General features: G+C 62.2%; 5 protein-coding genes across 6 annotated transcripts; 4 read left to right on the forward strand and 1 right to left on the reverse strand.

Annotated features, from left to right (window-relative positions):
* Window positions 1-309: 309 nt before the first annotated feature.
* Window positions 310-6,352, forward strand: CNR2 (cannabinoid receptor 2). 2 transcript variants are annotated; one of them, XM_035561954.2, is made up of 2 exons: window positions 310-503; window positions 4,405-6,352. In XM_035561954.2, exon 2 carries the CDS (start codon window positions 4,469-4,471, stop codon window positions 5,525-5,527), a length of 1,059 nt encoding a protein of 352 aa, XP_035417847.1. In that variant the 5' UTR covers window positions 310-503; window positions 4,405-4,468; the 3' UTR covers window positions 5,528-6,352. The 2 variants fall into 2 exon arrangements, with proteins under 2 accessions (XP_035417847.1, XP_050571107.1); XM_050715150.1 differs by having other exon boundaries at window positions 481-750.
* A 453-nt stretch (window positions 6,353-6,805) lies between these two features.
* Window positions 6,806-11,850, forward strand: FUCA1 (alpha-L-fucosidase 1). The gene is made up of 8 exons (XM_035561953.2): window positions 6,806-7,182; window positions 7,621-7,755; window positions 7,990-8,127; window positions 8,800-8,905; window positions 9,384-9,584; window positions 9,797-9,984; window positions 10,811-10,910; window positions 11,609-11,850. Exons 1-8 carry the CDS (start codon window positions 6,839-6,841, stop codon window positions 11,747-11,749), a joined length of 1,353 nt encoding a protein of 450 aa, XP_035417846.1. The 5' UTR covers window positions 6,806-6,838; the 3' UTR covers window positions 11,750-11,850.
* Window positions 11,851-12,503: 653 nt separating this feature from the next.
* HMGCL (3-hydroxy-3-methylglutaryl-CoA lyase) lies at window positions 12,504-16,589 on the forward strand. Its single transcript, XM_035562283.2, has 9 exons — window positions 12,504-12,587; window positions 12,726-12,809; window positions 12,901-13,008; window positions 13,411-13,506; window positions 14,036-14,184; window positions 14,776-14,839; window positions 15,179-15,367; window positions 15,505-15,630; window positions 15,951-16,589. The coding sequence occupies exons 1-9, from the start codon at window positions 12,537-12,539 to the stop codon at window positions 16,050-16,052; spliced, it is 969 nt and encodes a 322-aa protein (XP_035418176.1). The 5' UTR covers window positions 12,504-12,536; the 3' UTR covers window positions 16,053-16,589.
* Window positions 16,590-17,016: 427 nt separating this feature from the next.
* On the forward strand, window positions 17,017-20,315 carry GALE (UDP-galactose-4-epimerase). The gene is made up of 10 exons (XM_035562269.2): window positions 17,017-17,185; window positions 17,422-17,537; window positions 17,789-17,902; window positions 18,045-18,221; window positions 18,346-18,459; window positions 18,555-18,621; window positions 18,732-18,817; window positions 18,935-19,012; window positions 19,153-19,267; window positions 19,360-20,315. The coding sequence occupies exons 1-10, from the start codon at window positions 17,065-17,067 to the stop codon at window positions 19,413-19,415; spliced, it is 1,044 nt and encodes a 347-aa protein (XP_035418162.1). The 5' UTR covers window positions 17,017-17,064; the 3' UTR covers window positions 19,416-20,315.
* Window positions 20,316-21,805: 1,490 nt separating this feature from the next.
* On the reverse strand, window positions 21,806-26,263 carry LYPLA2 (lysophospholipase 2). Its single transcript, XM_035562270.2, has 10 exons — window positions 26,187-26,263; window positions 25,310-25,415; window positions 24,777-24,808; window positions 24,142-24,207; window positions 23,904-23,951; window positions 23,658-23,728; window positions 23,318-23,391; window positions 23,126-23,227; window positions 22,796-22,972; window positions 21,806-22,641 (listed from the first exon to the last, which is right to left on the reverse strand). The coding sequence occupies exons 2-10, from the start codon at window positions 25,385-25,387 to the stop codon at window positions 22,591-22,593; spliced, it is 699 nt and encodes a 232-aa protein (XP_035418163.1). The 5' UTR covers window positions 25,388-25,415; window positions 26,187-26,263; the 3' UTR covers window positions 21,806-22,590.
* Between the last annotated feature and the right edge of the window lie 86 nt (window positions 26,264-26,349).

Raw genomic sequence — 26,349 nt, forward strand, 5'->3', positions numbered from 1 at the left:
TCCCAAGCCTGCCCTTAGCCCTGCACACCCATAGGTACACCACATTCTCCATGTCTGGTTCTCAGCTCGCGTCCTTCCCCTCCTCTTCCACTTTCCCTCAGAAATCAGGAAAAGATCCCGAAAGTCTCTTGCCTCAGCCACTGCGTGTGCACGGAGGATTCAGGGGGGCTGAGCAAACGCTTCCAGCGAGCCGAGGGCAGGGTGGCTGCGAGGTGCTGCCAGCCAGAGGCAGAACACGAGACCCAGAGGGGAAGTGGGGAAGGAAAGAAACACACTTACACCAAAAGAACATGAGAGAGAGCAAGAAACCAGCTAAACGATTCGCACTGATGGATTTGCAGCCCGGGGGAATCATACAGAACGGTACCGAGGAGCCCAGATGAAACCAGAAGCGATGTGACAGGAGGGGGAAGCAGGCACCGTCCGCAGCTGCACGAGCTGCCCTGGGAGCCTGAGGGTGGGAAGCCCCCGACCGTCCGCAGCCGAAGCGTAGGCGTGAGAAGGTGAGTGGCTGCACTCGCTGCCCCAAGGGACATCCTGCAGCCAAGGATCCTCTTTCTCACGGTAAAAGGCATCGTACCTGGGAGCCCACAGTGCTGACGCACGCACGCAGTCTGGGGAGGCTCTGCCACCGAGGGTTTGTTGGGGAGATTCCCGCTGATACTCGGGATGAACTGCAGTGCCATGTGTAACACAGAGTGGGAAAATGTTGTGTTTCGGATGAATGCTTTCTTAACAAGAACAAAAAAGGTAAGTGTTTAAATAGCGGATTGCAGACTGGCTCTTTACAGCTGGTTTTAGGAAATATTAACGTTGGATATGTCAGAGGTTTGCCTCACAAACGTGAGTCTGGCACCGAGCTCCCAGGCTGAGCACTCTGCGCTGGCTGATGGTTGTGGCTCCGCATGCGGTGGTTTCAGTGGAGCAGCAGCAGCAGTTTTGCCATGCTTTGTACCTGCGCTGGCATTTGTGTCGTTGCTCTGCGGCCGTGCACCTGTGTGCTTTGAACGCTGTCACTCTGCACAGTCACACGTGAACAAATCGTGACTCTGAAAAGAAATAAAGCGAATAGTCCTCGGTGCGGCACCTGTGCCAGAGAGTTCCTAGCATCAGGGAGGTAACTGCGGGCATTGCTCAGTGTGGGCAGAGGGGCAAGCTGGGATGAACAGCTATTTCCAAAACAATGCCAAAACTTCTCCTGCAACTAAAACAAGAAATTGTATACAAGCGAAAATATTTGTAAAGCAAACAATATTTTGCTTTTTCAGCAAGTGAAATGTGAAAGAAATTAATTACTTTTTTTTTTTCAGATAAATCACTTCACTTGTTCATATGATGTGATTGCTGCATTTTGTTGCAAAGACCAAATCTCTCAGAAATACTGGTGATGGAAAATTCAAGGCCAGCACTTTCAGAGTGCTGCAGGAACATTGCGCTGTCTGGTTGCAGCAGGAAAATTTAATTTTACATTATCTAAGCAACCAGTAAGTTATCTTATTTATCACAAGGATTCTGAGATGTCTGTGTAAATGAAGAAACCATCCCAAGTGGGATCAGAAACCGTGCTGCTGTGTGCAACGCATTGGAAGTCTGACAGCTGAAATCAGTCACAGCAAAGCACTGGAATGGAAAAGGACTTTTTCACTTGTAGATTTAATTTCCTTTGAAGCCAGCGGAGTTATTAGGCTGCAGCGAGTGGGCTAACAATCAGATCTAGCAGGGGGAGGTTTCTCTGCTGCTTCTGGAGAGACTTGGCAGTCACTGACGTGGCCCCAGAAATCTGCCACATTCCCACATGCCTTATCTGCATTTTATTCCTGATAGCTGGGCTTCTTGTTCATTCAGCGTGCTGCCTCTGTGTGCTGCCTCCTGGGACTCTGCTGCTGCTGCTGGCATTGTCTGGGGCTTTCTCCATCGCTCTACTGTGGCAGAATATTCCCCATCCTGGGAGATCCTGCTGGCAGGAGACACTTGGCTCTTCTGGGAGGGGAGTTTGTCCTCTGGGAGCAGGGGCACAGGAAATCCCCGCAGCCTCTGGCTGTGAAGGAGGGATTGGGGCTGAGCTGGAAGGTCAGCACCGCAGGCAGGGTCTCTGGCAGGGATGCCAGCAGTGCCTGGGCTGTAATTCCCGGGGAAGGGGAGCTGCTGCCCCGCAGAAGGGGGCGTCCTCCCTGGAAGTGGGACTGGGACCTGCCCCACAAAGCTCTCCCCGGGATCCAGCCCTGGGTTGGCTTTTTCCCAGAAGCTGAAGCACGCAGGAGGTAGTGGGCATGAAGAAACTAATGGTTGAACGCAGGAGCCCATCTGAGAACAGAAGGATGTCTCCTGGGCAGGAAAAAGCAGTTTTGTGGCCAAAAAGAAGGGTCAGACCGTGCAAGGAGACGGGCTCTCAGCCCCGCCTGTGTTCTCAGGTTGTGGAGCCTCTGCAAACGCGCAGACCTTGTGCTGGAGCAAAGCCCTGTGCTTTCCCTCACAGACACAGGAGCTGAAGAAAGACTGGGGGGGAGCTCAGACAAAACTGCAAAGAGACTCGTCCTTGTCATTCAGCCTGAAACACAACAGATGTGGGAAGAGGAGGTCTGGGCTGCCGGGCTGGTTGCTACGAGCCCAGCACAGTAACTGCATTTTGAACCTAAGGGCTTATCTGAATTATGTCAACTTAATGGAAGAGCTGTACCAGAACAGTCAGTGCAGGAGTTGTTTTGCCATTATAACCAAATTCCCTCCCAAAGTGACGTACCACAAGGGACAGCATTTTGCTCACCTTCCATCTCTTGCCTACTGTTCATTTGTTTCCAAGCTCCTCGGTATGTTCTTTGGACATTGAATAAAGGCAGATACTGGAAATTTAGGGTAGTCCTGGGAATGCTGGCTGCAATGAATGGATGTCACGGTGATGCTGGAGTTTGCTTAATTAAGAGATGTCTTGGTTTGGATGCTAGGGTTTGGCCGGGGGAGTTTTGGGTACTCGAGGAGGCAGCTGCTGCCCCAGTGGCCCCTGGTGAGCCCCGAGATACGTCACAGTCCCTCTGGCTGCGCAGTCCATCTCTCTGGTGGTCAGGTTTAACACCAGCAGTTACTAATTACTGCTGCGCTTGTAATGTTTCCGTGAAGAGCTGCAGGAAGCAGGAGCACTAGGGTTGGAGTGCAACATCTCTGCTCCCGTGTGATTGCCCCATGGCAGGGCCTGACGTAAGCACGGGGAGGGTTGCTGCCACGCTAAGCGACATTTCAAAGTCCAGGACCCCTCTGGTCCGACGTGCCAAGAAATGCACATCAGGATTGAAATGTTCCAGCTGCAATGTGCAACCGAACGCCCTGCAGCCGCTGATGTCCAAGCCCCGACGTGCGGGGCTGGGCTCTTCTGAGCGAGCCCCGGGCAGCCTCGCAGGCTGCAGGGTGTCTGCAGCACAGGAACAGTGGTGGCGGTCAGGGACCGGCTAACCAACGGGAAGGAAGTAGCAAAGACAAACAACATACCTGTCACTAATATGTTGCAGACAGGGTTTTCCAGCACGTTGGTCATTTGCTGGTTGTTGTAGCCTCCAAGGACGGCTGCCGTCACTGCTGAATCTCGGACACCACACGGAGAAACCGCAGTCGGTCGGTTACCGGTGCCTGGAGCCCGGCAGCTGCTGTCCCACAGCCTGCCTGCGCTGGCTCACGCTGTTTGGACATTTTCCCTTCTGAAAGAGAGCTGAGGGCGGGCGGTGACGGTGGCTTTTCTGTTTTGGGAGAAGGGGGACACTGCCAGCTCAGTGCTTTCCTCCAGCAGTGGAAACTCCTGGCCCCTTTGCCTGGATTTGGGATCCTGGGTGCTGGAAGCCAGGCGGGTGCTGTTGGGGTTTCCATCCCGTGGGCTTTTACAGCGGTGGGGTACGAGCTGGCAGTGCATCAGGACACAGCACCCCACTTTGCTAATCAGGCAGCGTTAGCGGATCCCATAGCCGCCTCCTCGCCTGCTCTCTAACCCACTTGGGGTGACCTCGTTCCCCTGTTGTGTAAGGCAGCGGGCAGTGTCCCTCGTCCTCCTCCAGCCTGGCCCTGTCCCAGCCACAGCCCAGCACCACCGGGAGCCCCTTCCCGTGCTTCCAGCCCCGAGCCCTGGAGCCTTGCTCAGAGCCGGCCCGGGGCACGGGCAGGTCTCAGCACCACCGCTTCCCTCATGCAGTGAGGGTGAGATGCGGTGCCCAGAGCTGTGGCGGCTGGACCCAGCAGGACAAAGCCTGGATCTCAGCTGGGAAAGGCTGGAAGTCGTCTCCCACATTTGTTCTGTGGACCTGAAAGTAGGTTGCACCAGGCTCTTCTTCTGCGTAAAGGGAGGGATGTCACTGCGAGGCTGAGCTTATTGCTCGTTGTGCTCCTGTAGGTGTTGTCCCTCACCTTCCCCTTGGTCTTTTTCAGAGCACCTGAAGTGCAGAAGGAAGCTGAAACGCTCCCTGCAAGCTCCTGGCTCCAGTTCACTACTATGGATATCTGTAAAACGTACGAAAATGCCTCCAAATGTAGTGCAAACAGCAAGCTCATGGAGTGCTTCATGGTCCTCAGCACCCAAGCACAGAAGATAAGCATTGCCACACTTTGTGGCCTCTTTGGGACGCTGTGCATCTTTGAGAACTCTGTGGTGCTGTACCTGATCTTCTCCTCCCCTGGGACCAGGAGGAAGCCTTCCTACATCTTTATCAGCAGCCTGGCCTTGGCTGACCTCCTGGCCAGCATCATCTTTGTTGGCAGTTTTGTTAACTTCCACGTCCTTAATGAAACTGATTCCTCTAAAGAATTGTTCCTGCTGAAGCTGGGAGGGGTGAACACGTCCTTCACAGCCTCCCTGAGCAGCTTGCTGCTGACAGCCGTGGACCGTTACGTCTCTATCAGCCGGCCCGCCGAATACAAGCTCCTTGTGACGAGGAAGAGAGCGTGGGCAGCCCTGGGGGTGCTCTGGGCAATGTGTGTGACCACTGCCTCCCTGCCCATCCTGGGCTGGAACTGCTGCACGCTCAACTCGACCTGCTCCGAGCTGTTCCCCTTTGTGGATGACAACTACCTGTCCAGCTGGGTCTGCCTCGTCATGGTCCTGCTAGGGTGTATCGTCTACGCCTACACACACGTGCTGTGGAGGGCTCACCAGCACGTGGCGTACATGGGGAAGCAGCAGGCGCAGGTGGGAAAGCAAAACACCAGGATGAGAATGGACGTCATGCTGGCCAAGACCCTCGTCATGGTGCTGACCGTCCTTGTGCTGTGCTGGTCGCCGGTCCTCATTCTCATGATCTACAGCATCTTTGCCAAGCCCACCAATCACCTGCGCAAGGTGTTTGCCTTCTGCAGCGTTCTCTGCCTGCTCAATTCCATGGTGAACCCCATCATTTACGCCCTGCGGAGCAAGGAGCTGTTCTCCTCCCTGAGGGCGGTCTTTTTCCGGTTCAAGAGGCGGCTGAGGGGCACGGACGACAGCCCAGAAGCAGACAGCGCCCACAAGTCCTCTGTGGTAGAGACCGTCTGCGAGGATGACGTGCGCATAACGTAGGCAGGCAGCAGTGGAAGTCTGAGCTCAGGCTGGTGGGAGCCTCTGGATCATTTTTCATTTGGATTGCTTTTATTTTCTCTTCTTATGGAGGTCCTGGGAGGTGCCTGGCATGGACCCAGCTCCCGCTGATTTTATTCTGGGACGCTGGGACATAAAGTGCCCAGACTTGCCCGGACTGCCAGTCCCCGGGCTGCCAAGACACCGGTGCCATGTTACGGTGAGAGAGCTGCAAGGCAGTGGGTAATGCCGTACCCCAAAACAGCAAATCCAGGTGGTTTGTGGCAGCTCATCCTGCCCGGCCTCCATTCTGTCCACCAGTAACCTCTTAACCCATTTTTCTTACATTCAGTGACATCTCCCTTAAAATATAACTGCATTCAAGTGAAACACTCTGCAGACCTCCAGGTTCTCCAGCGGTCCCCAGCCACCACAAACACCTCTGTAAGCGCCCCCGCAGGCACGAGCAGGGTTATTTATACGAGCGCCGTCAGCAGAGCGCTCGCAGCGCGTCGCTGTGTAGCAGCGGAGCAGCTATTAAGCCGGCCTTGTGTGCCGTGCGGGGGCGCGCCGTGGTAGCAGCATGGTGACAGGAGGTGACAAAAGGTGACAGAAGGCCTTCGTGTCCCGGCAAAGGCGGGAGGGAACAGCGGGAGCGGTGCCGGGGCCGCCTCGCCAAAAACCCTGGGGATTAGGGACTGTGTCGTCGAAAATCGTGAGACCGATGGGATGCTGCAGGCGCCACGTTTCTTTCAGCAAGCTTACGGAAACCCAACCTGTGCCACGCAGACAGTGTTGGCTGTTGTGTGATTAAACATTAAAACCGTGCTCGAGCCTTGTCCTCTGTAACCTCCGGCCCGCAGTCCCCCGGGGGACGCCTACACCCCAGCGGGGACGGCCGCTCCCGGCACGAGGAGCTCGGGAGACGCTTTGGCCACTTCCACAACGCGCAGCCCTGGCCGCAGAACCGCCGGGGGAGCCGCGCGGGGCCCGGGCCCTTCGCCAGCGCCCCGAGGGCCGCGGGGCCGCCACCGGGCAGGGCCCAAACGCGGGGCCCTTGGGCTCCGCCCGGATCCCCCGGCACGGGCCGGGGCCCGGGAGCCGCGGGGGCGGGGGGCTCACGGAGCAGCGGTCGGGCCGGAGGAGGGGACGCGCTGAGGGGGCCGCGGCGGGGCCGGGCCGGGCCGGGCCGGGGAAGGGAAGGCAAGGGAAGGGAAGGGAAGGGAAGGCGGCCGCCACCCCGCGGCCGGCCGCAGCCTCGAACCCGCGGCCCCGGGTAGCCATGGCGGCGGCCGCGTGACGTCAGGCGGCGGCATGGCGGCGGGCCCGCTGCTGTGGCTGGCGGCGGCGCTGGGGCCGGCGGTGGCGGCGCCGCGCTACGGCCCCGACTGGGGCAGCCTGGACGCGCGGCCGCTGCCGGCCTGGTTCGACCGGGCCAAGGTGGGGGTGTTCGTGCACTGGGGCGTCTTCTCCGTGCCGGCCTGGGGCTCCGAGTGGTTCTGGTGGCACTGGCAGGGCGAGCGCCGCGCCGACTACGAGCGCTTCGTGCGGGAGCGCTACCCGCCCGCCACCGCCTACGCCGACTTCGCGCCCCGCTTCACGGCCCACGACTTCCAGCCCCGCGAGTGGGCACGGCTCTTCCAGCGGGCCGGCGCCAGGTCAGCGCCGGGCTCGGCTGGGGGTCCCTGAGGGGATGGGGCTGGGACCCCTGAGGGGATGGGGCCGAGTCTCGGGGCCCCTGAGGGGATGGGGGTCCCTGAGGAGATGGAGGCTGTGTCTGAAACCCCTGAGGGGACAGGGGCCCAGAGCAGCACCTGGAGGTCCCGGACAGGTCATGCCCAGGGTGCTGAGGGGTTGGCCGCTCTGACTTCCTAAGTCTCGTTGTTCATCCTTTTCCAGCATCACAATCCATTTAAAACATCTATTCTTGTCGCTTCTCCTAAATCTTAAGGGCAATGAAAGGGACTTCTAAAGAGGACTCCTCACAGTATGGTTATTCCATCCCTTGCATGTATAGGTATCAGATTTGCCAGTGAGGCTTGGAAATGACTGAGATTGTTCCTTTGTCATCTTGATCAGGTGCCATTTCCCCGCAGGTACGTGGTATTGACCACGAAGCATCACGAAGGCTTCACCAACTGGGGGTCACCCGTGTCCTGGAACTGGAATTCTGTGGATATGGGGCCCCACCGTGACCTTGTAGGAGAGCTGGGACAAGCCCTCAGGGAGAGGTACAGCCAAGCTTTGCTGTTCTTGTTGTCTGTCTGCATTGAATTCTCATGGCTGTTCTGAGCAAACAGTGGAAAATGATGTTTAATATGAAAATAGTAGTGCTTGCAAAGTCATGAAACTGTGAAATAATAATGTCAATAATTATTATTACTGCTACTATATAATATATCTGCCACTGATTCTCAGTCCTTACTGCCAGACTAACTCTTTCCTCTCTGTTTTCTATTCTTCAGCAACATACGCTATGGACTATATCATTCTCTGTTAGAGTGGTTTAATCCACTCTACCTAGCTGACAAAGAAAGTGGCTTCAAGACCCAGAACTTCGTTTTGAAGAAGACAATGCCAGAACTTTATGATCTTGTCCTAAAGTAAGAGCTGCAACCAGTCAGGATTCAAGAGCGTTTCCTGGTTTCCATTCTGTAGAGAAAGTTGCAAAGTGGATGCAGAGAAGATTGTTGACAAATGTTAATTTTTGCCAAGGCAAATCTATTTACTTAGCAGCAATGATTTGAGGTAATTAGAAAAGGGGTTCGCATTTGCTCTTTGGGCAGTCTGACTTTTACAGTAAGGTCGGGGCAAATTTTTGTGCGAGAGAAATGCCCTTTAATACTACCTTTTTGCAGAGTAGCTTTGAAAGTGGAGCAAGCTATTTATTAGAGTAGGAGAGCGATTTCGCTGTGAATTTACGTCCTTGCTTTGCTTCCCCATGTTGATTAGAATACCCAGCTTGGACACCTGTTGCTCACAGTGCCCATTGTACCAAGTAAAGAACGTGCCTCATAATTGCCTTTGAGACGCAATCTTCTCGTTTGGAAGAATTGCATCCCATACTTTGAGCTGTGATCATCTTTCTTTGCTGCTGCAAGAACTTCACTTAAAGCTTTTTCTGAAGCAGGAAGTGATAGCATGAACCTCCTGGTAATGTCAGACAATAGGAAGTGAAAGCAGACTCCAGAGGCAAGAAACACAGTGCTGTGACATGCTTCCTTTGGGGTAGGAGCAAATAAGTCGTTCTGAAATAATGTTCATCTCTTTGTCAGGTATAAACCAGATTTGATTTGGTCGGATGGAGACTGGGAAGCTCCGGACTCGTACTGGAATTCTACCTCTTTCCTTGCCTGGCTTTATAATGATAGTCCTGTCAAGGTACTTCTTTCGGCTATCCTTCATGGCCTGTGGTATTCTATAGGTGTGGAAGGCCTGGCAGCAGTGAGATATGAATGCGATCAGAAACCTTCTTGACAGGTGCCAAACATGTTTTATTCTTTCACCAAAAGTAGAAAGTCCACACCGACTTTTCCAAGAGAAACCTCTAGGATCCAAATCATAACCTGAGGCAGAAAACACAAGCCTTTTCCTTTACAGCACGTGTGGAAGGCTCGGAGACCAGGAACCTTGTTCCCTTGATTTCTGCTTGAGTGAATAGAGAGACATTCTTCCAGAGAGGTATTCAGACTTTTCTGGAGGATCCTCTCTCACTCTCTCTTGATTACGTATGCACGTGTATGTGTTAAGTACTTAGGCTCCTAGCTTAGATGCCTAAAGTAAGTTGGGAGGGATAAAGGCAAGCTGAAACATCCAAGACAAAACATTCTTCCTGCTGAGTTATGTTTCCTTTTTCTAGGACACTGTTGTTGTGAATGACCGTTGGTGTAATAACTGCTCTTGCCGTCATGGAGGCTACTACAATTGTGCTGACAAATACAAACCAGGGACCTTGCCAGCTCACAAATGGGAAATGTGCTCCTCCATTGACAAGCTTTCCTGGGGCTATCGAAGCAACATGCACATTGATGAGTTAATGGATGAAGCAAGTATCATAGAGGTAAGAAACCTGAAATCAAAATCACGGGTGTAGGGAAGTTACTGAGAATTACAGATTTCCTTCACCCTGTTACTCACAGAAAGAGTTGTCTTGTGTTTCGTACAAGCAGGTGGAGATAAAGGAGTGTTGGAGGAGGACAAAGCACTCCTCAGGTTTCTTTGTTGTCAGAAGTGAAGATAATTCAGTTTGTTACCTTTGTTTATCTGCCGCAGGAGCTAGTGCAAACTGTGAGTTTTGGAGGCAACTACCTTCTCAATGTGGGCCCTACAAAGGACGGAGTGATTGTTCCCATCTTCCAAGAAAGGCTTCTGGCCCTCGGGAGGTGGCTGGACACTAACGGGGAGGCAATTTATGAATCGAAGCCATGGAGAGTACAGATGGAGGACACAGGCACTGTCTGGTAAGGACTCCGTTGTTCAGTACCATCCTGCAGCTGCTCCAGCTCGGGTTAAAGAAGCTGGGGTTTCTTTATTGGTCATTAAACTTGGTACTTGCTGGAGCATTGCCATCAGGGGCAGATGGCTTTTAGGTAACATCCTACAACTGGAGCGCTCACTTACTGCCCCAGGGTGTTATCTAAGAAATATCCTGCTGGAAAGAAGAGAATAAAAATCAGGGCTTCAGCCATCTTACATGATTTTAAAAAACAATTGTTCCCTTAAAAAAAAATCCTACGCTGTTGCTGCCAGGACTGTTTAAGTAGTGGTCGTGGCTAGTTTGAATTGCACAAATGTAGTTTGTTTAAATGCATGTAGTCTGTAAATGTAGTGATATTTGCTTTTAGGTTGTTATATAATAGTACTGCGTACTGTTACCCAACTGTTACACTTGCTGAGAAGAGCACAGTGAGCGAATCAAGAGCCAGAAGTGCTACAAAACGGAGCTGTTAGTTCTGAGTGTGCTCAAGTGTGTTCAGCCTCGAAATGCAGAACAATGACAAGATCAGCATACGACAGCGTATCTGCTCTGTTGACCTCAGTCTGATGAAAGGACAGATGACATTCGCTTTTAGGAAACGTGCGTGGACTTTGTTTAGGTTTCATCAGCCAGTGCTTACTGGCTAAATGGTGGGTTCAAAGTGACTGATTTTGGAACGAGGGGAAAGTAGGTGACCCCTGTATGGTGCCAGTAGGTGAGCTGGTGTTCTCGTGCTGTCTGGAAAGGTCAGGCTTGTGCGGATCTCTCTCCTGTGGGCTTTTCACCTAGCTGAACTCTTGCTCTCTTAGGTACACTTCTAAAGGACCAGTTGTCTATGCCATTTTTCTGATCTGGCCTCAGGACAACGTGCTGCAGCTGTCCTCACCCACTCCATCCCCAGCCACACAAGTAAGGAACCCGAAGAAAAAAGAGAGAATGCACTTTGAGAGCCCATCTTGGGAAGGCATGGGGTGGGAAGGCCCAACCTGACTTCATTTGGAAACTGGGGAGAACACGGCAGTTGGCATCACTTACTTCTTGCTCTGGGATGGCTTCAACCAGGTTCTTGCAGCATCCCAGGTTCAGGTTTTGTCACTGTTCAACACAGAGCAGTGGATAGGACTGGGCAGGAGAGGCTTCTGGTCTGCCATAGAACAGGTAGGAACACGTCTCCCCTTTTGTTCCTGTTGACCCAGGGAGATGAGGTCAGTAACAAACCTCACACATAGAAGGGATCACGGGTATTACATCCCCAATTCAGATCAGGTACACTGACCCGCTAGCTGTAAGTGTAAGTGACGCAAATGCTGGGGTGCCCTTTGCTCTGAACAAACAGAGGTGAAGCCTCTCAGGTAAAAAAAAAAAAAAACGAAACAAAACAACACAACACCTAAAACCAAACAAACTACAGTCAAAGGTTTGGCCCCAAAATACCCTTCGCGTTGCCTTTGTACACAGCGAGTGATGGGTGGAAAGGTGCAGGACTGCTTTTAATGTGTGGGGAATGTTATGCAGAGACTGAAACGTGCTCTGGGTGTACCAGGGTGACCAAATGGGGAGCGCCTGCGGAAGCCACAGCTGAGTGTTTCCCCTGCCCTTTTTTGCAGGTGTCGATGTTGGGTTTTGCAGGGACTCTGGAGTGGCAGAAGGCCCCGGGTAAGGGACTGCTCGTAACTCTGCCACCCACGCCTCCATCTCCCCTGCCTGCGCAGCCTGGCTGGGCTCTCAGGCTTGAGGGTGTGAACTGACAGCCGTGGCCTGAGCGCAGCTCCCCCCCGCCTGTCTCTTGTACGAAGTCTAAGATGATCTTTCAGTCACCGTTGAATAAATCGCTTTTCTCTTGAGAGCATTTCTCGCCTGCCCGCTCCGTCTGTCCGTCAGTCTGTCCGTCAGTCACTCCGCCGGTCCGGGCTGCCTGCTGCGGCGCGCTGCTGGCGGGGGACGGCCCGCGGGGAGCAGCGGGGCCCGCTGGGTTGAAGCCGAGCTCCTTGGCAGCTGCTGGGGCTCCGCCGCCGTGCTCGTGGGTGGCGAGGCCGCACCCGGTGCTGGTGGGGACCGGCAGTGACCGCTCCGCAGGGGCCGTGCCGTGGCGGGGCTGCGGAGGGCGGGCGCGGGGTGGGCGCAGCGGGGCCGCTGCCCGGGGGGGGGCCGGGGCCGTGCAAACACGGGGCTGTTTGCTCAGCGCCGCCGGCACCGGGGCCGCCTATAAAGGGGCGGCTGCGGGCGGCGGGGGCAGACCGGGAGCGGCCCGGCCGGACCCCGAGCGCACGGCGGGAGCAGCCCGGCCAGAGCCCGAGCGCGGAGCGGCCGCAGCCGGTCCCCGTCCCCGTTCCCGGTGCAGCCCGCCCGCTCCCGCTCCCGCCCCCGCCCCGCCGATGCCGCGCTGCGCCGCGCTCCCGCCGCCCCGCGAGGCCGCCCGGGGCCAGGTACGGGCGGGGGGGGGGGAAGGGGGGCGGCTGCCCGCCGCCGTCACGTGACCGCCCGGCCGCCCGCTCTGGGGCACGTGACGGCGCGGTCACGTGGGGGGCGGCAACCATGGCGGCGGCGCGGAGGCTGCTGCCGCGCTGGGCGGGATCGCTGCGGCCGGTGAGGGGCGGGGGGCCCGGGGAAGGGGAACGGGAACCGGGACAGGCGACGGGGACGGGGACCGGGGCGGGGACGGGGGACCGGGACGGGGACCGGCCCCGCTCCGCTCCGCTGACGCCCGCCCGTCTCTGTCCCCAGCTCAGCGCCGCGGCCGCCGGCGCCCTCCCGCCCCGCGTGAAGGTGGTGGAGGTGGGGCCGCGCGACGGGCTGCAGAACGAGCAGGTAGGGCGGGCACCGGCACCGGCACCGGGCGGGCGGGCGGAGGGCCGGGCGCGGGGCCGACCCCCCCGTCGTGCGTCTCGTTCGCCCGCAGAGCATCGTGCCGACGGCCGTGAAGATCGGGCTGATCGACATGCTGTCCGAGACGGGGCTGCAGGTCATCGAGGCCACCAGCTTCGTGTCGCCGCGGTGGGTGCCCCAGGTCAGTGCTCCGGGGCGTCCCGGCGTGGATCTGGGGGGACGGCAGCCCGGCGAGCAGACCCCCCCCCCCCGGCCCTCGGCACCGCGCCTGTAACGAGCGAGGAGCAGAAGAGCCAAATAACGGCGCTTCTGCTGTCGTGGCCCTTCCCTTCGCACCCGGGGGAGCGGCGCAGGCTCACGCACAGCTGGCGGTGCGCGCGGTGGCACTGGCTCGGCCGGCGAGCGACCTTTGGTCCGTCCAGGTGCGCGGTGCTGTGGGCTCCCTAGAGGCCAGTTTCCCCCCGTTCTGCGTATCGCTGTTCCCATTCGTCAAAAATGAATTTTAGGAAATGTTTTATAACTTGTGGGAGTGGATGACAAGCGCGTCGACACCCTTAGAAATCTGTCCGCGTTCCCTTTGCAGATGGCCGACCACGCTGAAGTCATGCAAGGGATCAATAAGTTGCCTGGTGTTAGTTATCCCGTGCTGACCCCGAATCTGAAAGGATTTCAGGCAGCGGTAAGAGATCGCAGTGTTAATGCTGGCAGCGTCCTGTGTGCAGGGCTGCCTGTGAAGGAACGTTTCAGCTGCAGTGGAGGGTGGGAAGCGCCCCTTGCATTCTCGTAGGCAGCAGTTTCATCTTACAGTTCCTTGAAAAAGGAATTGCTCTGCTGGGGAGCTAGAAACCTGATGTTTATGTTAGAGAATACCTCAGTACGTTTTCTTTAGAGTAACTGTAAAAACTTGTCCGTTCTTTTAACGGGCAATGACGCTTCCAGGCCCATCTGCGTGTCCCACAGCCCTCACGACTGCATCCAGCACATGTGGCTTTGTTGTCACGTCTGTAACTTTCTGTTTGTTCTGAAGATAGACCAGGATGTCGTGTGTTTTTGCTGTAGAATGAACTGAGGAAAGAATTAGGCCATCCGGGGAAGAACTGGGAGGAAAAACTCTTTCTATAAAAGGGGAGAACTGCAGTCCTGGTTGTGCTGGTCATTTCCCTTGAAAGATAAATCATCTCACTTTAATTAATGCTTTCTGTTGGCAGGTGGCAGCGGGGGCCAAGGAAGTGTCCATCTTTGGAGCAGCGTCAGAGCTCTTCACCAAGAAGAACATCAACTGCTCCATAGAGGAGAGCCTGGAGAGGTTCAGCGAAGTGATGAGCGCCGCGCGAGCAGCCAGCATTCCCGTCCGGGGGTGAGGAGTTCTGCTGTGAGCTCAGCACCGAGCAGCTCACGGGGGAAATGTGGCTGCTCGAGGTTCTCCCTTTGGAGCACAGCCCACACAGCACCGGGGAGGGAAATTTCTTTTAAATTTCACTGTCTGGGGGCAGTGTCTCTACCTGGATGGGTGCAAGCAGATGTGAGCTCTGTGCGTTGGGAAGCTTTAGTTCGGAAACAGCACCACGCTGGTAGAGTTGGAGGTGTTGGCTCAGTGCAAACTCTGGATGGCCCGTGACAGTTTACACTCCATGTGGATTCACCCTTCATGTATTTGTTACATCTTCAGCTTTATCAAATAATCTGAAGTAATGTTGGCTTCTTGGCAGACGTGCCACATTGAAGTGTTCAGATAGATATAAAACCTAACGGTCTGATGTGCTCTCATCTTAGCAAACTTTTCATTTTCATGGACAAAGCAACTGTAGAATAAATATGTATTTAAAAAAAAAAAGAATTCTTCCATTGCATAGAGAATGCAAAATGCTTCACAGTGTGTGCAGCAAATGGCTTGTACAATCTCACTTCAATTCTCTGGTTAAAAGTTACCTTTTTTTTTTAACTACAGATATGTTTCCTGTGTCCTTGGATGTCCCTATGAAGGGAAGATTTCTGCAGCTAAAGTTGCAGAGGTGAGTTGATAAATATAACCAGAATTTCTGTGAGGTTTTTGACTCCATTATAAAGACGCGAATGGGACCCCGGGGGCTGGAGAATGCATTGAGCCATTTAACCAAAGATGGGGAGAAAGCTGTAAACCCCCCCAGTCGATCTGCTGCCACACATCAGGAAGGGTGGGTGGTCTGGCTGATGTGGACGGGGGAACTCAGGGAGGTGGGTGGACCTGGAGTTTTCTGTTCCCAGAGGAATCTCACGGGGAGCATGCTCTGCTCCCCGTACAGTGGGCATCCAGCTTTGGGGAAAGTCACGACAAAGCTGCCTGCTCAGTACGTGTCTTGGCTTTTGGACAGGTCTCCAAGAAGATGTACTCGATGGGATGCTACGAGATCTCCCTCGGTGACACCATTGGCATCGGGACCCCAGGGAGCATGAGGGAGATGCTGACGGCGGTCATGAAGGAGGTGCCAGTTGGGGCTCTTGCTGTCCACTGCCACGATACCTATGGGCAAGCTCTTGCCAACATCTTGGTAGCACTTCAGGTAAGATTCTTACTTTGCAGCATTGCATGCTTCCTCAGGATTCTTCTGTGCTTGCTTGTGAACCAGAGGATTCAGGAGCAGGATCGTGATTTGCCCTTTAATTAAGGGGAGTTTACCGAGAATGGTTTTGCCTGCAGATGGGTGTGAGCGTGGTTGATGCTTCTGTTGCTGGCCTTGGAGGCTGCCCCTATGCCAAAGGAGCATCGGGAAACGTTGCTACAGAGGACTTGGTGTACATGCTGAACGGCCTGGGCATCCACACGGTAAGCGAGAGCCTCGCGTGGCGGCCGTTGGGGCTGGAGGGGGGTTGCAGAGCCTGGCCCGGAGAGCCCCAGCGCAGGAGGTGCAGGCTCTGGGCCTGCTGTGCCACGGCAGTCCCACCCACACGGGGAGCGCGTCCTGGCCCTCTTCCAGCGCTGTGCGATCTGACCACCGCTATCAGAATCACACCGAGGGCCTCGTCTCGGCACCCTGCAGCCTCCCTCGGCCCCTGCTGCTGTGTCCCAGTGGTGCCAGTCCTTACTGGGCAGCTTCACGGGGCAGCGCTGGCACCAACGCCTCTGGTATCTTCTGTTCCCTGAAGGGCGTGGACCTGCAGAAGCTGATGGACACCGGTACGTTTATTTGCAACGCGCTGAACAGAAGAACCAACTCCAAGGTGTCCCAGGCCTCCTGCAGGCTGTGATAGCGGATCAGGCGTGTCCCTGGGTCACGCAGAGAGCGCGGGTCTGGCGCCGGCCGGGCTTCCCTTCTGTGCTGCTGCCTCTCCTCCTCAGCGGGCCTCTCAGACTCAGAGCTCGAGAGGAAACTCATCCGCTCGAATCTGCGAAGAAACGAACAACCTGGGACTGCTTCACTGCTCCCGGAGCAGGCCGGGCGTGTGCCTGGGAGCGGGGAGGACAGAGGGCTGAGGGAGAGGGGGATGGGCCTCGCCTCCGCGGGGAGAGCGGAGCCCAGGGCCCGGGCCCGGCCCCGGGCAGCCTCCCGGTGCCTCGGGAGCGAGCCGCCGAGCAGCGTGCGGTGCTGAGGCGCCGCCGGGCCCGGCCCTGCCGGCAGCAGCAGGACCTGGGCCGGAGCCCGCGGCCTCCCCTCACGCTGCACGGGGGGGACCGGGGGGCCCTGGGCCTGCCGCGGGGGGCTGGGGCTGCACCTGGTGCGGGACCCCGCTGGCTGCGGGCAGCGATCACGGCGGTGTTTGTCGCAATAAAGTCACAGCACCGTGCGGGGAACGGCTCCGCTGCTCCGGGTTGGGGGGGGCGGCCCCGGGGCTCCCCGGCCGTTACCGGCCCGGCCGCCAGGGGGCGCCGTGGGGTCCCGCTGCCGGCCCCGGGCGCGTCCCGCCGCGCATGCGCCCTGCCGCCGTTTGGCCGCGCGGCCGCCCCGTAGCGGCGGTGCCACGTTGCCATGGAGAGCGGGGGGGCGGGGGGAGCGGCCGGGCCTTAAAGGGGCCGCGCCCGGCACCGGGCAGGGACCGGCGGGGGGGGGAGGGCGGCCGGGACGGGCCCTGCCCTGTCCCCGGGGGGCTCCCGGGGTCCGCGGCGGCGGCTGCGGGGGGCCGGGGCCGGGGTCGGGGGGCCGGGGTCGGGGCGGGTTCCGGGCAGCGCCGAGGGCGGCCCCGCTCTGTCCCCGCCCCCGCGCGGTCCCTGCCGGGTCGGGACGTGGCGGCCCCGCCTCAGGCCCTGCCCCGCGCCGCAGCCATGGCGGAGCAGGTCCTGGTCACCGGCGGCGCCGGCTACATCGGCAGCCACTGCGTGCTGCAGCTGGCCGAGGCGGGGTACGCGCCCGTCGTGGTGGACAACCTGCACAACGCCATCCGAGGTGCGGCGCGGCCCGGGGGGGAAGGAGCCGGCACCTCCGGCACCCCCCGGCACCCCCCGGTACCCCCCGGTACCCCCCCGTCTCCCTTTCATCCCCCTCGTTACCTCACCCCCTTCCCGTTACCCCCCGTTCCCCCCTGCTACCCCCCCGTGCTATCTCCTCTCCCCGTCAGCCCCCCCCGTTCTCTCTCCCCCGTTACCCCCCGTTACCCCCCGTTCCCTCCCCCCGTCCCCCAGGCCCGGACGCGCTCCCCGAGAGCCTGCGCCGCGTGCAGCTCCTCGCCCGGCGCCCCATCGCCTTCCACGAGCTCGATGTCACCGACGGGGCCGCGCTGCGGGAGCTCTTCGGCAAGGTGCGGCCGGGGCTCGGGGGCTGCGGGCGCCAAACGGCCCCCGGGGCTGGTGGGGGAGGCTCCGGGGCGGGCACCGGGCGGCCGCTGCCTCGGGAGGGGGCTTCGTCCCGGCGGGGCGGGGCGGGGCAGGGCGGGGCAGACCCCTCCTCGCGTCACGCGGCCACGGGCCGCAGCGGGAGCCCCCCCCCCCGCGACACCCGGGGGCTGCCCCGCGGCCCTCAGGCGTTGCCTTCCCCCCCCCCCCCCCCCAGCACCGCTTCTCGGCCGTGGTGCACTTCGCGGGGCTGAAGGCCGTGGGCGAGTCCGTGCAGCAGCCCCTGGAGTATTACCGGGTGAACCTCACCGGGACCATCCGCCTGCTGGAGGTGAGCCGAGGGGCGCTGCCCCCCCCCCCCCCCACGGTGCCCCCCGGGCCAGCGCCGTGCGGTGCCCGCCGAGGGCAGAGCCGCGTGGCTGAGCGGGGCGCGGAGCTGGCTGCCTCAGCAGCGGCCGGTGCCCGCCCCGCAGACCATGAAAGCCCACGGCGTGAAGAACATCGTGTTCAGCAGCTCCGCCACCGTCTACGGGGACCCCAAGTACCTGCCGCTGGATGAGAGCCACCCGGTCGGAGGCTGCACCAACCCCTACGGCAAATCCAAGTACTTCATCGAGGAGATGATTCGAGATCTTTGCAAGGCAGAGAAGGTGAGGAGCTGCTGCAGGGAGCCCGGGGCTGGGACCCGGGGGGTTTCCACCCCAAAGGGGGCTGGGGCTGGGGCTGCCCAGCAGCGCCGCAGAGAACTGCAGCCCCGTCTGTGCGCTTCCCTAGGACTGGAACGCCGTTCTCCTGCGCTACTTCAACCCTATCGGTGCCCACGAGTCCGGCATGATCGGAGAAGATCCTCAGGGCATCCCAAACAACCTCATGCCCTACGTGGCGCAGGTACTGCCCGGCTGCTGCCCTGGGGGACCTGCGGGCTTGCGGTGCCTGCGTGGCGCGGGCTGACAGCGCTCTCGCGGGCTTGTCCCTCCGAGCAGGTGGCAGTGGGGCGCCGGGAGTTCCTGAGCGTGTTTGGGAACGACTACGAGACGATCGACGGAACCGGTGCGTTGCTGCAGGACGGGGGGAGCAGAGAAACCCCCTCCCACCGGCAGCCAGCGCAGCTCCAGCCCGGCGGCCGGGCAGGGCTTGGCGCTCACCGTCTGTCCCGGCAGGTGTCAGGGATTACATCCACGTCGTGGATTTGGCCAAGGGCCATATCGCCGCTCTGAAGAAGCTCAAGGAGAACTGCGGCTGCAAGGTACCGAGAGCGGGGCTGGGCCTGGGCTGGGCTCTCAGCCCCGGGCGGGACGAGGGGGGGCCTGGCCCTCCTGCCCTCGCGGAGGGAGCTGATGCGCCTCCCTCGTCCTCCTGCCAGATCTACAACCTCGGCACCGGCACCGGCTACTCGGTCCTGCAGATGGTCCGTGCCATGGAGAAAGCCTCAGGGAGGGAGGTAGGAGTTGACCGCAGCCTGCGGGGCTGCGAGCACAGAGCCGGCAGCTCCTGCGGGGCTCCCTCGCCACCCCCAGCCCCCCCACCTGCATCAGTGCCCCCCGCGGAGCCCCCAGCCCCCACGGCGCTGCTTTCCTGCAGATCAAGTACAAGATCACGGGCCGGCGGGAGGGAGATGTGGCCTCTTGCTACGCCAACCCTGAGCTAGCTGAGCGTGAGCTGGGCTGGAAAGCTGCCTTTGGCCTGGACAAGATGTGTAAGAGCCCCCCCTCCCCGCTGCACTGTGCCCCCCTCCCCGCTGCGCCCCCCCCCCTCCCCATCTCTCACTGCCTCTCTCCCCCGGTGCAGGCGAGGACCTGTGGCGGTGGCAGCTGCAGAACCCCACGGGCTTCAGCAAGAACTGAGCCCTGCCCCGGGGCTCGCCCGCCGGCCGAGGCTGCGCCCAGCCCAGGTGGGGGTCCTGCCCCCCCGCCCACCTCACGCCCGGGGCAGGAGCGGCCGCGGGCTCCCCCCTCCTCCTCCTCCCAGGTCCTCAGCATCTCACAGAGCAGCGCCACCACGACGAGGCAGCCAGGGCCCAGCCTCGGCACCCAGGGCACCAAATCCCCTCGTGGAAACGTCCGGGGGCTCTTGCGAGCCCCCGCAAGGAGGGAGGTGCTGGGCTGGGAGCTGCAGCCACGGCCGAGGCTGCTCCTGGGCCCTCCCAAGTGCCCCAGAAAGCCGCCTCCGTTGTTCAAAGGGGTGAGTCTCGCTGAGGAAGCTCCCCCTTCGCTGCTGCCTCAGTCCCGGGGAGGCTTCTGGGCCCCGAGGGCAAGAGGCGAGGGCAGGGCGGTGCTGCCCAGCACCTCTGTCGTGGCCTCGGGCCCCAGGTGTCCCTCTGTCAGCCCCAGGGGGGCCTCCACGGGGCCTTCCCTCCAGCCCCGGGGACTGGGCCCTGCTGGCTGCCGGGGGCCTCCCCCGCCTCCTTCCTGCCCTCCCCAGTGGCCCTGGGGACCAGGTCTCGCCTCCCGTGTGTGCTGGTGGGGCCGGAGGAGCCCCTGCCCAGGGCTGTGGGGGGCTCAGGTGTCTGCTCCTGCTTCTGTGGGGCCTGAGCAGCCGCTTCTGTAATCACGCTGCCAAAGGCTGCCCAGGAGAAGGCTCTGCTCCGCTGCCAAATCCGGATCCTATTTATTACGGCAGCGACACCGGCTGCGTTAGGCAGAGGCTGCGGCCAGCCCGGTGCGCTGTCCCTTAGATTGATAACTTAAGTTAAATTATGACTCGAGCTTTTGATTTCTTTCTAAATAAACGTTCTTACTTTCTAAGTGGCAGCTCCGTGCTGCTTTCCCTGCGCCAGGGCTGCTGCGCCCCACGAGGCAGCGTGGGGCACGGGGGAGCTGCGGGAGAGGCACCGACGGGGCGGGAGTGACAAAGGGCACCAGGGCTGCGCTGGGAGAGGTTTATGGTTTATTTAACCTTGTGGCTGACTCTGTGGAACACACACACAAAAAAAAAATCCCAAACGTTTACAAGGAAGGCAAGGAGAGGAGGGAGGAAAAAAAAAAAAGGGGGGGGGGGGCAGGAGGGGAGAAGAAAGCTGTGGTGAGGAATGGAGAGAGGCCGCTCGCCCTCCCGCGGTCCCAGCGCGGCCCCGGTCGGTGCCGCTCACGCGGAGCGGGCAGCACGCGCTGCAGCGGGGCCACCGGCGCCTCCCAGCCTCTGCCCACGGGCGGCCGCGGCTCCCGGCCCCGCTGCGCCCACGGGTCCAGTTCAGGCGCGTGGGTCGGGCCGGCCGCCCGCGGGGAGCCGTGGTCCCGTCCCAGGCAGCCCCTCGCCGCCCTCCCGCCCCGGCCGGGGGCGCAGGAGCTTTACAGAGAGAAAGCAGAAGGGGCGGCAGCACCGAACCCCAAGCACGGGGAAGAGCCGGGCTCCCCCCGCTGCCAGCAGCAGCTTTGCTGGTTTAAGACTTCCCCAAGGAAACGAAGAAAGCCCAAAACAACCCAGGAAACCAAGGGTGGGTCCGACAGAGCCGGCTCTCCGGAGAGCGGGTTATTGCTTTGCACGTCCCAGGCGGGGAGGGCAGGGCCGGAGCCCCCCGCAGCCCTCGCCCCCCCGGGAGGTGCCTGCCCCCAGCCCCGGGGTGCCGAGGGGCTCTGCGGGGCGAGGGCAGGACGGGGCCCGGACGTCGCCCCACAGAGCCAGCGGGCACGGGAGAGCCGCAGCCCTCAGCCTAGAGGGGCTTGAGGCTTCTGGTTTTTTAAAAGACGTTTCCAGCTCCAGCCCCGCGGGGCCCCGCAGTGCCGTGGGCTCAGCCCAGGGAGGAGAGGCGAGAAGGGCAGCGCCGCTCAACAGCGAGTGCCCTCGGCCCTGCGGGAGGGGAGGGGGCAGCCGGGAGCCCCCCGGGAGCTCCCCGATGGCCGCCACGGCCCCGTGCCGCGGCCGCTGCCGGTGCAGCCGGTGCCACAGCGCTCCTGGCCAGGGAGAGGCAAAGCCTGGGCTGCCGCTTCCAGCCAGCTGGGTGAAGGGGCCCGGCCCGGCCCCGGGCAGCCTCTGATTGCACGCGGGAAGCCAACAGGGCCCCAGCCTCCGCCCGGGCACGGGGCAGCGCCGAGGCCCCGTGCGGCCCCGCAGGAGGGGCACGGCGGCTCCCGGGCGGTGCTGGTGAGGTGAGGGCTGGGAGCGGAGCCGCTCCCTCCCGCACGCCGGCCGGGGCCAGGAGCGGGCCCCCGGGGCCAGGAGCCCTTCCCTCGCCTCCCTCTCCCCCGCCCCGAGCCAGCCCGGGTCCAAAGGGAAGGAGAAGTAGCAGCAAGAGAGACGTTACGGACCTGGCCAGCGGGCACGGAGCTGGGCCGAGGGAGGGGGAGACGCCTCTGGGCCCCCCGCAGGGCTGAGGAGAAGATTGTAAAAGCAACGAGAGGAGGAGGAGGAAGGAGGCGATTATCTGGAGGAGGGCTGCAGGGGCGCAGGGCGAGCCCGGGGCAGTGTGCGTGTGCGACAGGGCCGGGGCCGGGGCCCCGCAGGCGCCTCTCCGCCAGCCTTTGGCAGCGCCAGCCCCGAGCAGAGCCTCTCCCTGGGCCTCGAGGCGTTGGCAGGAGAGTCCCGGGTTCCTGAGCTCTGACCGAAAACCCGTGAGTCACCTGAGCGAGGCCGAGGGCAGAGGAGGAGCCCCAGGGGGTGCCCGGCCCTGCCCCGTGCCCACGCTGCTCCTGCCGCCGCGGGGGGCGCGTCCCACCCCTAACACTGTTACAAAAGAAAACAAATAACAAAGATCTCGCCCGCCCCCCGCCCGGCCCGAACGCTGCAGTGCCTGAACGGGAAACCGAGGGGAGGGCGACCCCCCCCCCGAAACCGCCCAGAGGGAGAGGAGAGGGAAGGCCACCCGGAGACGCGCCTCACAGAGCTCCGACCTCGGCTCCGAGGGCGGCGGGGAGGGACGGGCACCCCCAGCCGCAGCGGGGCGGCGCGAGGAGAGGGGACGAGGCGGGGGCCGGGCGGCGAGGGGGGGGCCACGGCTTCCGCGTGCAGCGGACGGGTCACGGGGGAAAGAGCGGCGGCGGCGGCCTCGGCGTCCTTCCCTGCGACAGTCTCGAGCGGCTCTGCCTAGATCCGGGGCAGCAGCTTCTCGATGAACTCCTTCACCGCCAGCATCTCCTGCGAGCGCAGAGCCCGGTGTGCGGGGCTGCGCGGGGCTGCGCAGGGCTGCGCGGGGCTGCCCGGGGCTTCGGGCTCAGCAGGTCCCTACCCGGGTCCGAGCCTCCGCCCGCCCCCGGCAGCCCCGTCCCCTCCGCCCGCCCGCGGCACTGACCTGGGGGCAGGAGCTGTGCATCACGCCGGGGTAGGTTTTGAACTGGACCTTGGCGGGGGTGACGACGGACTTCAGCTTCTCGGCAGTGAGGGCCCCGAAGCGCACGGGGATCATGGGGTCCATCTCCCCGTGGCACTGCAGGATGGCGATGTCCTTGTTCACGCCGTTGCTCGCCGCCTGCCGCCAGGGAGGGAGGGAGGAGGGGGGGGTGAAGCCCCCGCCGCGGGCGGCTCGTGCCTGCAGCAGCAGCCCCAGGCTCCCCGCAGCGGAGACCCGAGGGGAACCCCCACCCCGAAACCGCCCGCAGAGCGAGGGCGGCGGCGCGGGTACCTGCGGGAAGGCTTTGTGCAGCGGGAGCCAGCAGCTGAGCGCCACGATGCCGGCCAGCTGGTGCTGGCAGGTGAGCGCCGTGTACAGCGAGAGGGCGCCGCCCTGCAGCGGGAGGAAGGCGTCAGCGCCACGAGTCCCCGGGCTTCGGGAAGGGAGGAGGGGGCCGAGCCCGCCCCCCGCAGCCCCGCTCACCTGCGAGAAGCCCCCCAGGATGATCCGGTTGGGTGGGATCCCGTTCTTCATCTCGTGCTCGATAATTGCTTTAACTGGACGAGGACAGAGAAACGGGCCGGTGAAACGGGGGAGCTGCCGAGGGACACCCCCGGGGCCTGGGGTGGGCGCAGGGCACAGGAGGGGCAGCCACGAGAGGTCCCCGGACCGGGCGGGGGGGGGGACAGGGAGAGGTCCCTGGCTGCAGCCAGGCTGGAACCACGGGACAGCAGAAAGGGGAGGCAGAAGGAACACAGCCACTGCTGCCCTGGAGAGGGAGAGACCCAACAGCTCCGTGCTTCCCCTCCCCAAAGCCCCTTACTGTTTTCTGCAGCTTTCTTGATCCCAGCTTCATCCTCAGGTGCGTCCGGAGTCAATCCCATCAGGTCAAACCTGGGAGGAGCAGCAGAGTGAGCCCCGAACCCGTCCGCCAGCGCGCGGGGAGGAGGGAGCTGGGAGCTCTGCCCTTCCCGGCTCCTGCAGGAGGCTGGGTTTTGGCAAATTCCCAAAATACCCCAAAAGGGTCCCTCCCGCTCCGGGAGACCCCCCCAGCACCCAAAGCACTGACCAGGAGGGCATGACCATCTTCATGTTGAGGGTTACGGGGATCCGGGGCCTGCGGAGACAAAAGTTGGGGGGTTCAGGTCAAAACGAACAGGAGCAGGGGGGGCAGGGTCTGGGCCCTGGCTGCAGGACATCTGCCCCAGGGGCCTGCGGCAGGCTGGGGCTGCAGGGCGACTCCAGGGAGCACCCGCAGGTCCCAGCCGGGGCACCCGGGCCTCCCGAGCCCGTCGCCAAGCACTTACGCGTGAGGGCAGATGTATTTCACGTAGGGGAGGCGGATGGAGGAGAGAGCATCGGCCCAGCTGTGCCTGGGGAGAAGAGAGAAGAGAAAGGAGACCAGGGCTTGCCTGAGCACTTCGGAGGACACTGGCGACAGCGAGGGATCTCCCCCAGGACAGCTTTTCCCCAAGGCTGCCGATGCCCAGCCCTGACGCTGCTGTCCTGGCTCCCACCCCCCCGCCCCAACAGCCCGGAGCCCCCAGGAGCCCCCAGCCCAGATCTCAGCAGCCGGAGGCAGAGGGGCTGCCATCGGCGGGGGAAGAGGGGGAGAGAACCCCCCGTGCAGGGAGCAGCCTTTTGTTCCTGCCAGCTCGCAGCCCTCCCAGGGACGGGGAACACCGCCGTGTTATCTGCTTGTCCTAACGAGCACAGGAAGTCAAACCCGCGGGGAGCGGGGGGCTGCCGGCGTCATAAATATCGAAGCTGAGTGCAGACAGCCGCCGGCCAGAGGATCCCCGTTAGGGTGGATCAGCTCGTTAGGGATCGGCCGGGCTGCGGAGGCTGAGATCAGAGCCCCAGACACGGCCCCGAGCTGCCCCCGCGGCGCCGGCTGGGCCCCGGCCCGCCCTCAGCACGCCACAGCTCCGGCAGCACTCACCCCGTGTCTCCCAGGCCGTGTAAGAAAATGACCTGTGGAATTAAGCAGAAAAACCAAAGAATTAGCTGGTGCGACGGCCGGCGTGCCGGGAGAGAGGCGGGGGTGCTGCAGGGATGTGGCAAAAGGCCACGCAGTCACTAATTAGCAGAGACTCAGGCAGCAATTAGCCGGAGCTGGTGACACGTCTGGGCAGCTCTGAGCGTTACGGACGGGCGGAACAGGCACAGCAGCAGCACCAGCAGTGCCATCAGCACCGTGCCCCCGGCTGCCCAGCAGCAGAGCCACCCAAAACCCCACAGAACCCCCCCTGCGCCGCTCCCGGTGCTCCCGGCGCCTGCTGCTTCTGCGCTGGGCCAGGCCCCAGAACCAAAGCTCCCAGCCCCGAGGACGGCCGCTCCTTCCCCCAGAGACCTCGCTGGCCCCGCGCCCCCTTTCAGCGGAGGCTGGAGGAGCCGGGGCACCGCGGGCTCAGCACACGGCCCCCCCAGCACCCCGCGGGAGCAGCCCCCGACCTGCCCCACGCAGCCCCTTACCGCGGCAGTCTCCCGCTCTGCCCCTGAGACGGTCACGGCGTCGGCGAGGAGGGGGACAGACATGTTGTTACCGCACATACACCGAGACAGACTCCGACGCTGGCACCTGCGGGACGGAGGCGCGGAGGTAAGGCGGGGAAACGACCCCCAGAGCTGCCGGGGGCGGCCCGGGACAGCCCCGCCGTGCCCAGCGCCCCCGAACGCTCCCCGCGCCGCAGCTCCGGGGCCGCGCGGGGGGCGGGCGAGCGGGGACTGGCGGCGGCGGGAGCGTTAAAATCGGCTCCGGGGCACCTCAGAGCCGGAGCCGTGCCCGGGACGGCAGCGGGGGGCCGGGGGGGGGGGGCAGCGGCGGCAGCGGGTCCCGGCCGCGGGGAGCCCGACCCGCGTCTGCCGCGGGGGGAGCCCCGGCCCCGGGCAGGGCCGGCCGCCGCCTCCCGGGGCGCGGCGAGCAGCGGAGCCCCCGCTCCCGGCCGGTCCCAGCCGGGCCCCGGCAGCGCTGCCCCCCCCGGCCCCGCTCCCCGCCCGGCTCCCCGGGGCGGGCAGGGCACGGCCCGGGGGGTTCGGCTCCGGTCCCGCGGGCGGCTCCGGGCCCCGGCCCTGCCGTACCGGGGGCGGGGGCGGGCGCGGGGCTGCCCCGGGTGCCCGCAGCGCCCCGGCAGCGGCAGGGGGCAGCCCCGGGGGGGCCCGGCCGCCTCCCGGGAGGCACCGCGGGGGGCCCGGCCCGGCCCGGAGCAGCTCGGCACCTCCCGGCCCCGCGGGGGGGGGGGGGGGAGGGGGGGCAGCGCCGCTCCCCGGGCCCGCCGCCGCCGCCGCCCCCGCCCCGCAGCGCCCCCCGAGCCGGCCCGGCCCGGCCCCCCCCGCAGCCCCCGCCCCGCACCTCGGCCCGGGCCCGCCGCGCTCCCGGCTCGCCGCCGCGCTCCCACCGGAACTTCCGCCCGCGGGTGGCGGCCGGGGCTGCGCGGCGGAAGTGACGCACCCCCCCCGGGGCGGCCGTCTCAGCCACCGGGCCCCGCCCCCGGCCGGAACCGGGCACGGCAGCA

Source organism: Cygnus atratus, chromosome 23 (genome assembly GCF_013377495.2).
Source record: "Cygnus atratus isolate AKBS03 ecotype Queensland, Australia chromosome 23, CAtr_DNAZoo_HiC_assembly, whole genome shotgun sequence".
In the NCBI taxonomy this organism is placed as follows: domain Eukaryota; kingdom Metazoa; phylum Chordata; class Aves; order Anseriformes; family Anatidae; genus Cygnus; species Cygnus atratus.

Excerpts from the sequence above, each read along its gene's own strand:
- CNR2 (XM_035561954.2), top strand. The coding sequence starts at position 4,469 with ATGGATATCTGTAAAACGTACGAAAATGCCTCCAAATGTAGTGCAAAC.
- FUCA1 (XM_035561953.2), top strand. The coding sequence starts at position 6,839 with ATGGCGGCGGGCCCGCTGCTGTGGCTGGCGGCGGCGCTGGGGCCGGCG. Across the intron at positions 7,183-7,620 it reads TTCCAGCGGGCCGGCGCCAG|GTACGTGGTATTGACCACGA; the intron begins GTCAGCGCCGGG and ends ATTTCCCCGCAG. Across the intron at positions 8,906-9,383 it reads ATAATGATAGTCCTGTCAAG|GACACTGTTGTTGTGAATGA; the intron begins GTACTTCTTTCG and ends TCCTTTTTCTAG.
- HMGCL (XM_035562283.2), top strand. The coding sequence starts at position 12,537 with ATGGCGGCGGCGCGGAGGCTGCTGCCGCGCTGGGCGGGATCGCTGCGG. Across the intron at positions 12,588-12,725 it reads GGGCGGGATCGCTGCGGCCG|CTCAGCGCCGCGGCCGCCGG; the intron begins GTGAGGGGCGGG and ends CTCTGTCCCCAG. Across the intron at positions 13,507-14,035 it reads TGAAAGGATTTCAGGCAGCG|GTGGCAGCGGGGGCCAAGGA; the intron begins GTAAGAGATCGC and ends TTCTGTTGGCAG.
- GALE (XM_035562269.2), top strand. The coding sequence starts at position 17,065 with ATGGCGGAGCAGGTCCTGGTCACCGGCGGCGCCGGCTACATCGGCAGC. Across the intron at positions 17,538-17,788 it reads TGCGGGAGCTCTTCGGCAAG|CACCGCTTCTCGGCCGTGGT; the intron begins GTGCGGCCGGGG and ends CCCCCCCCCCAG. Across the intron at positions 18,622-18,731 it reads CGAGACGATCGACGGAACCG|GTGTCAGGGATTACATCCAC; the intron begins GTGCGTTGCTGC and ends CTGTCCCGGCAG.
- LYPLA2 (XM_035562270.2), bottom strand. The coding sequence starts at position 25,387 with ATGTGCGGTAACAACATGTCTGTCCCCCTCCTCGCCGACGCCGTGACC. Across the intron at positions 23,952-24,141 it reads AAATACATCTGCCCTCACGC|GCCCCGGATCCCCGTAACCC; the intron begins GTAAGTGCTTGG and ends TTGTCTCCGCAG. Across the intron at positions 23,392-23,657 it reads CAAGAAAGCTGCAGAAAACA|TTAAAGCAATTATCGAGCAC; the intron begins GTAAGGGGCTTT and ends GTCCTCGTCCAG.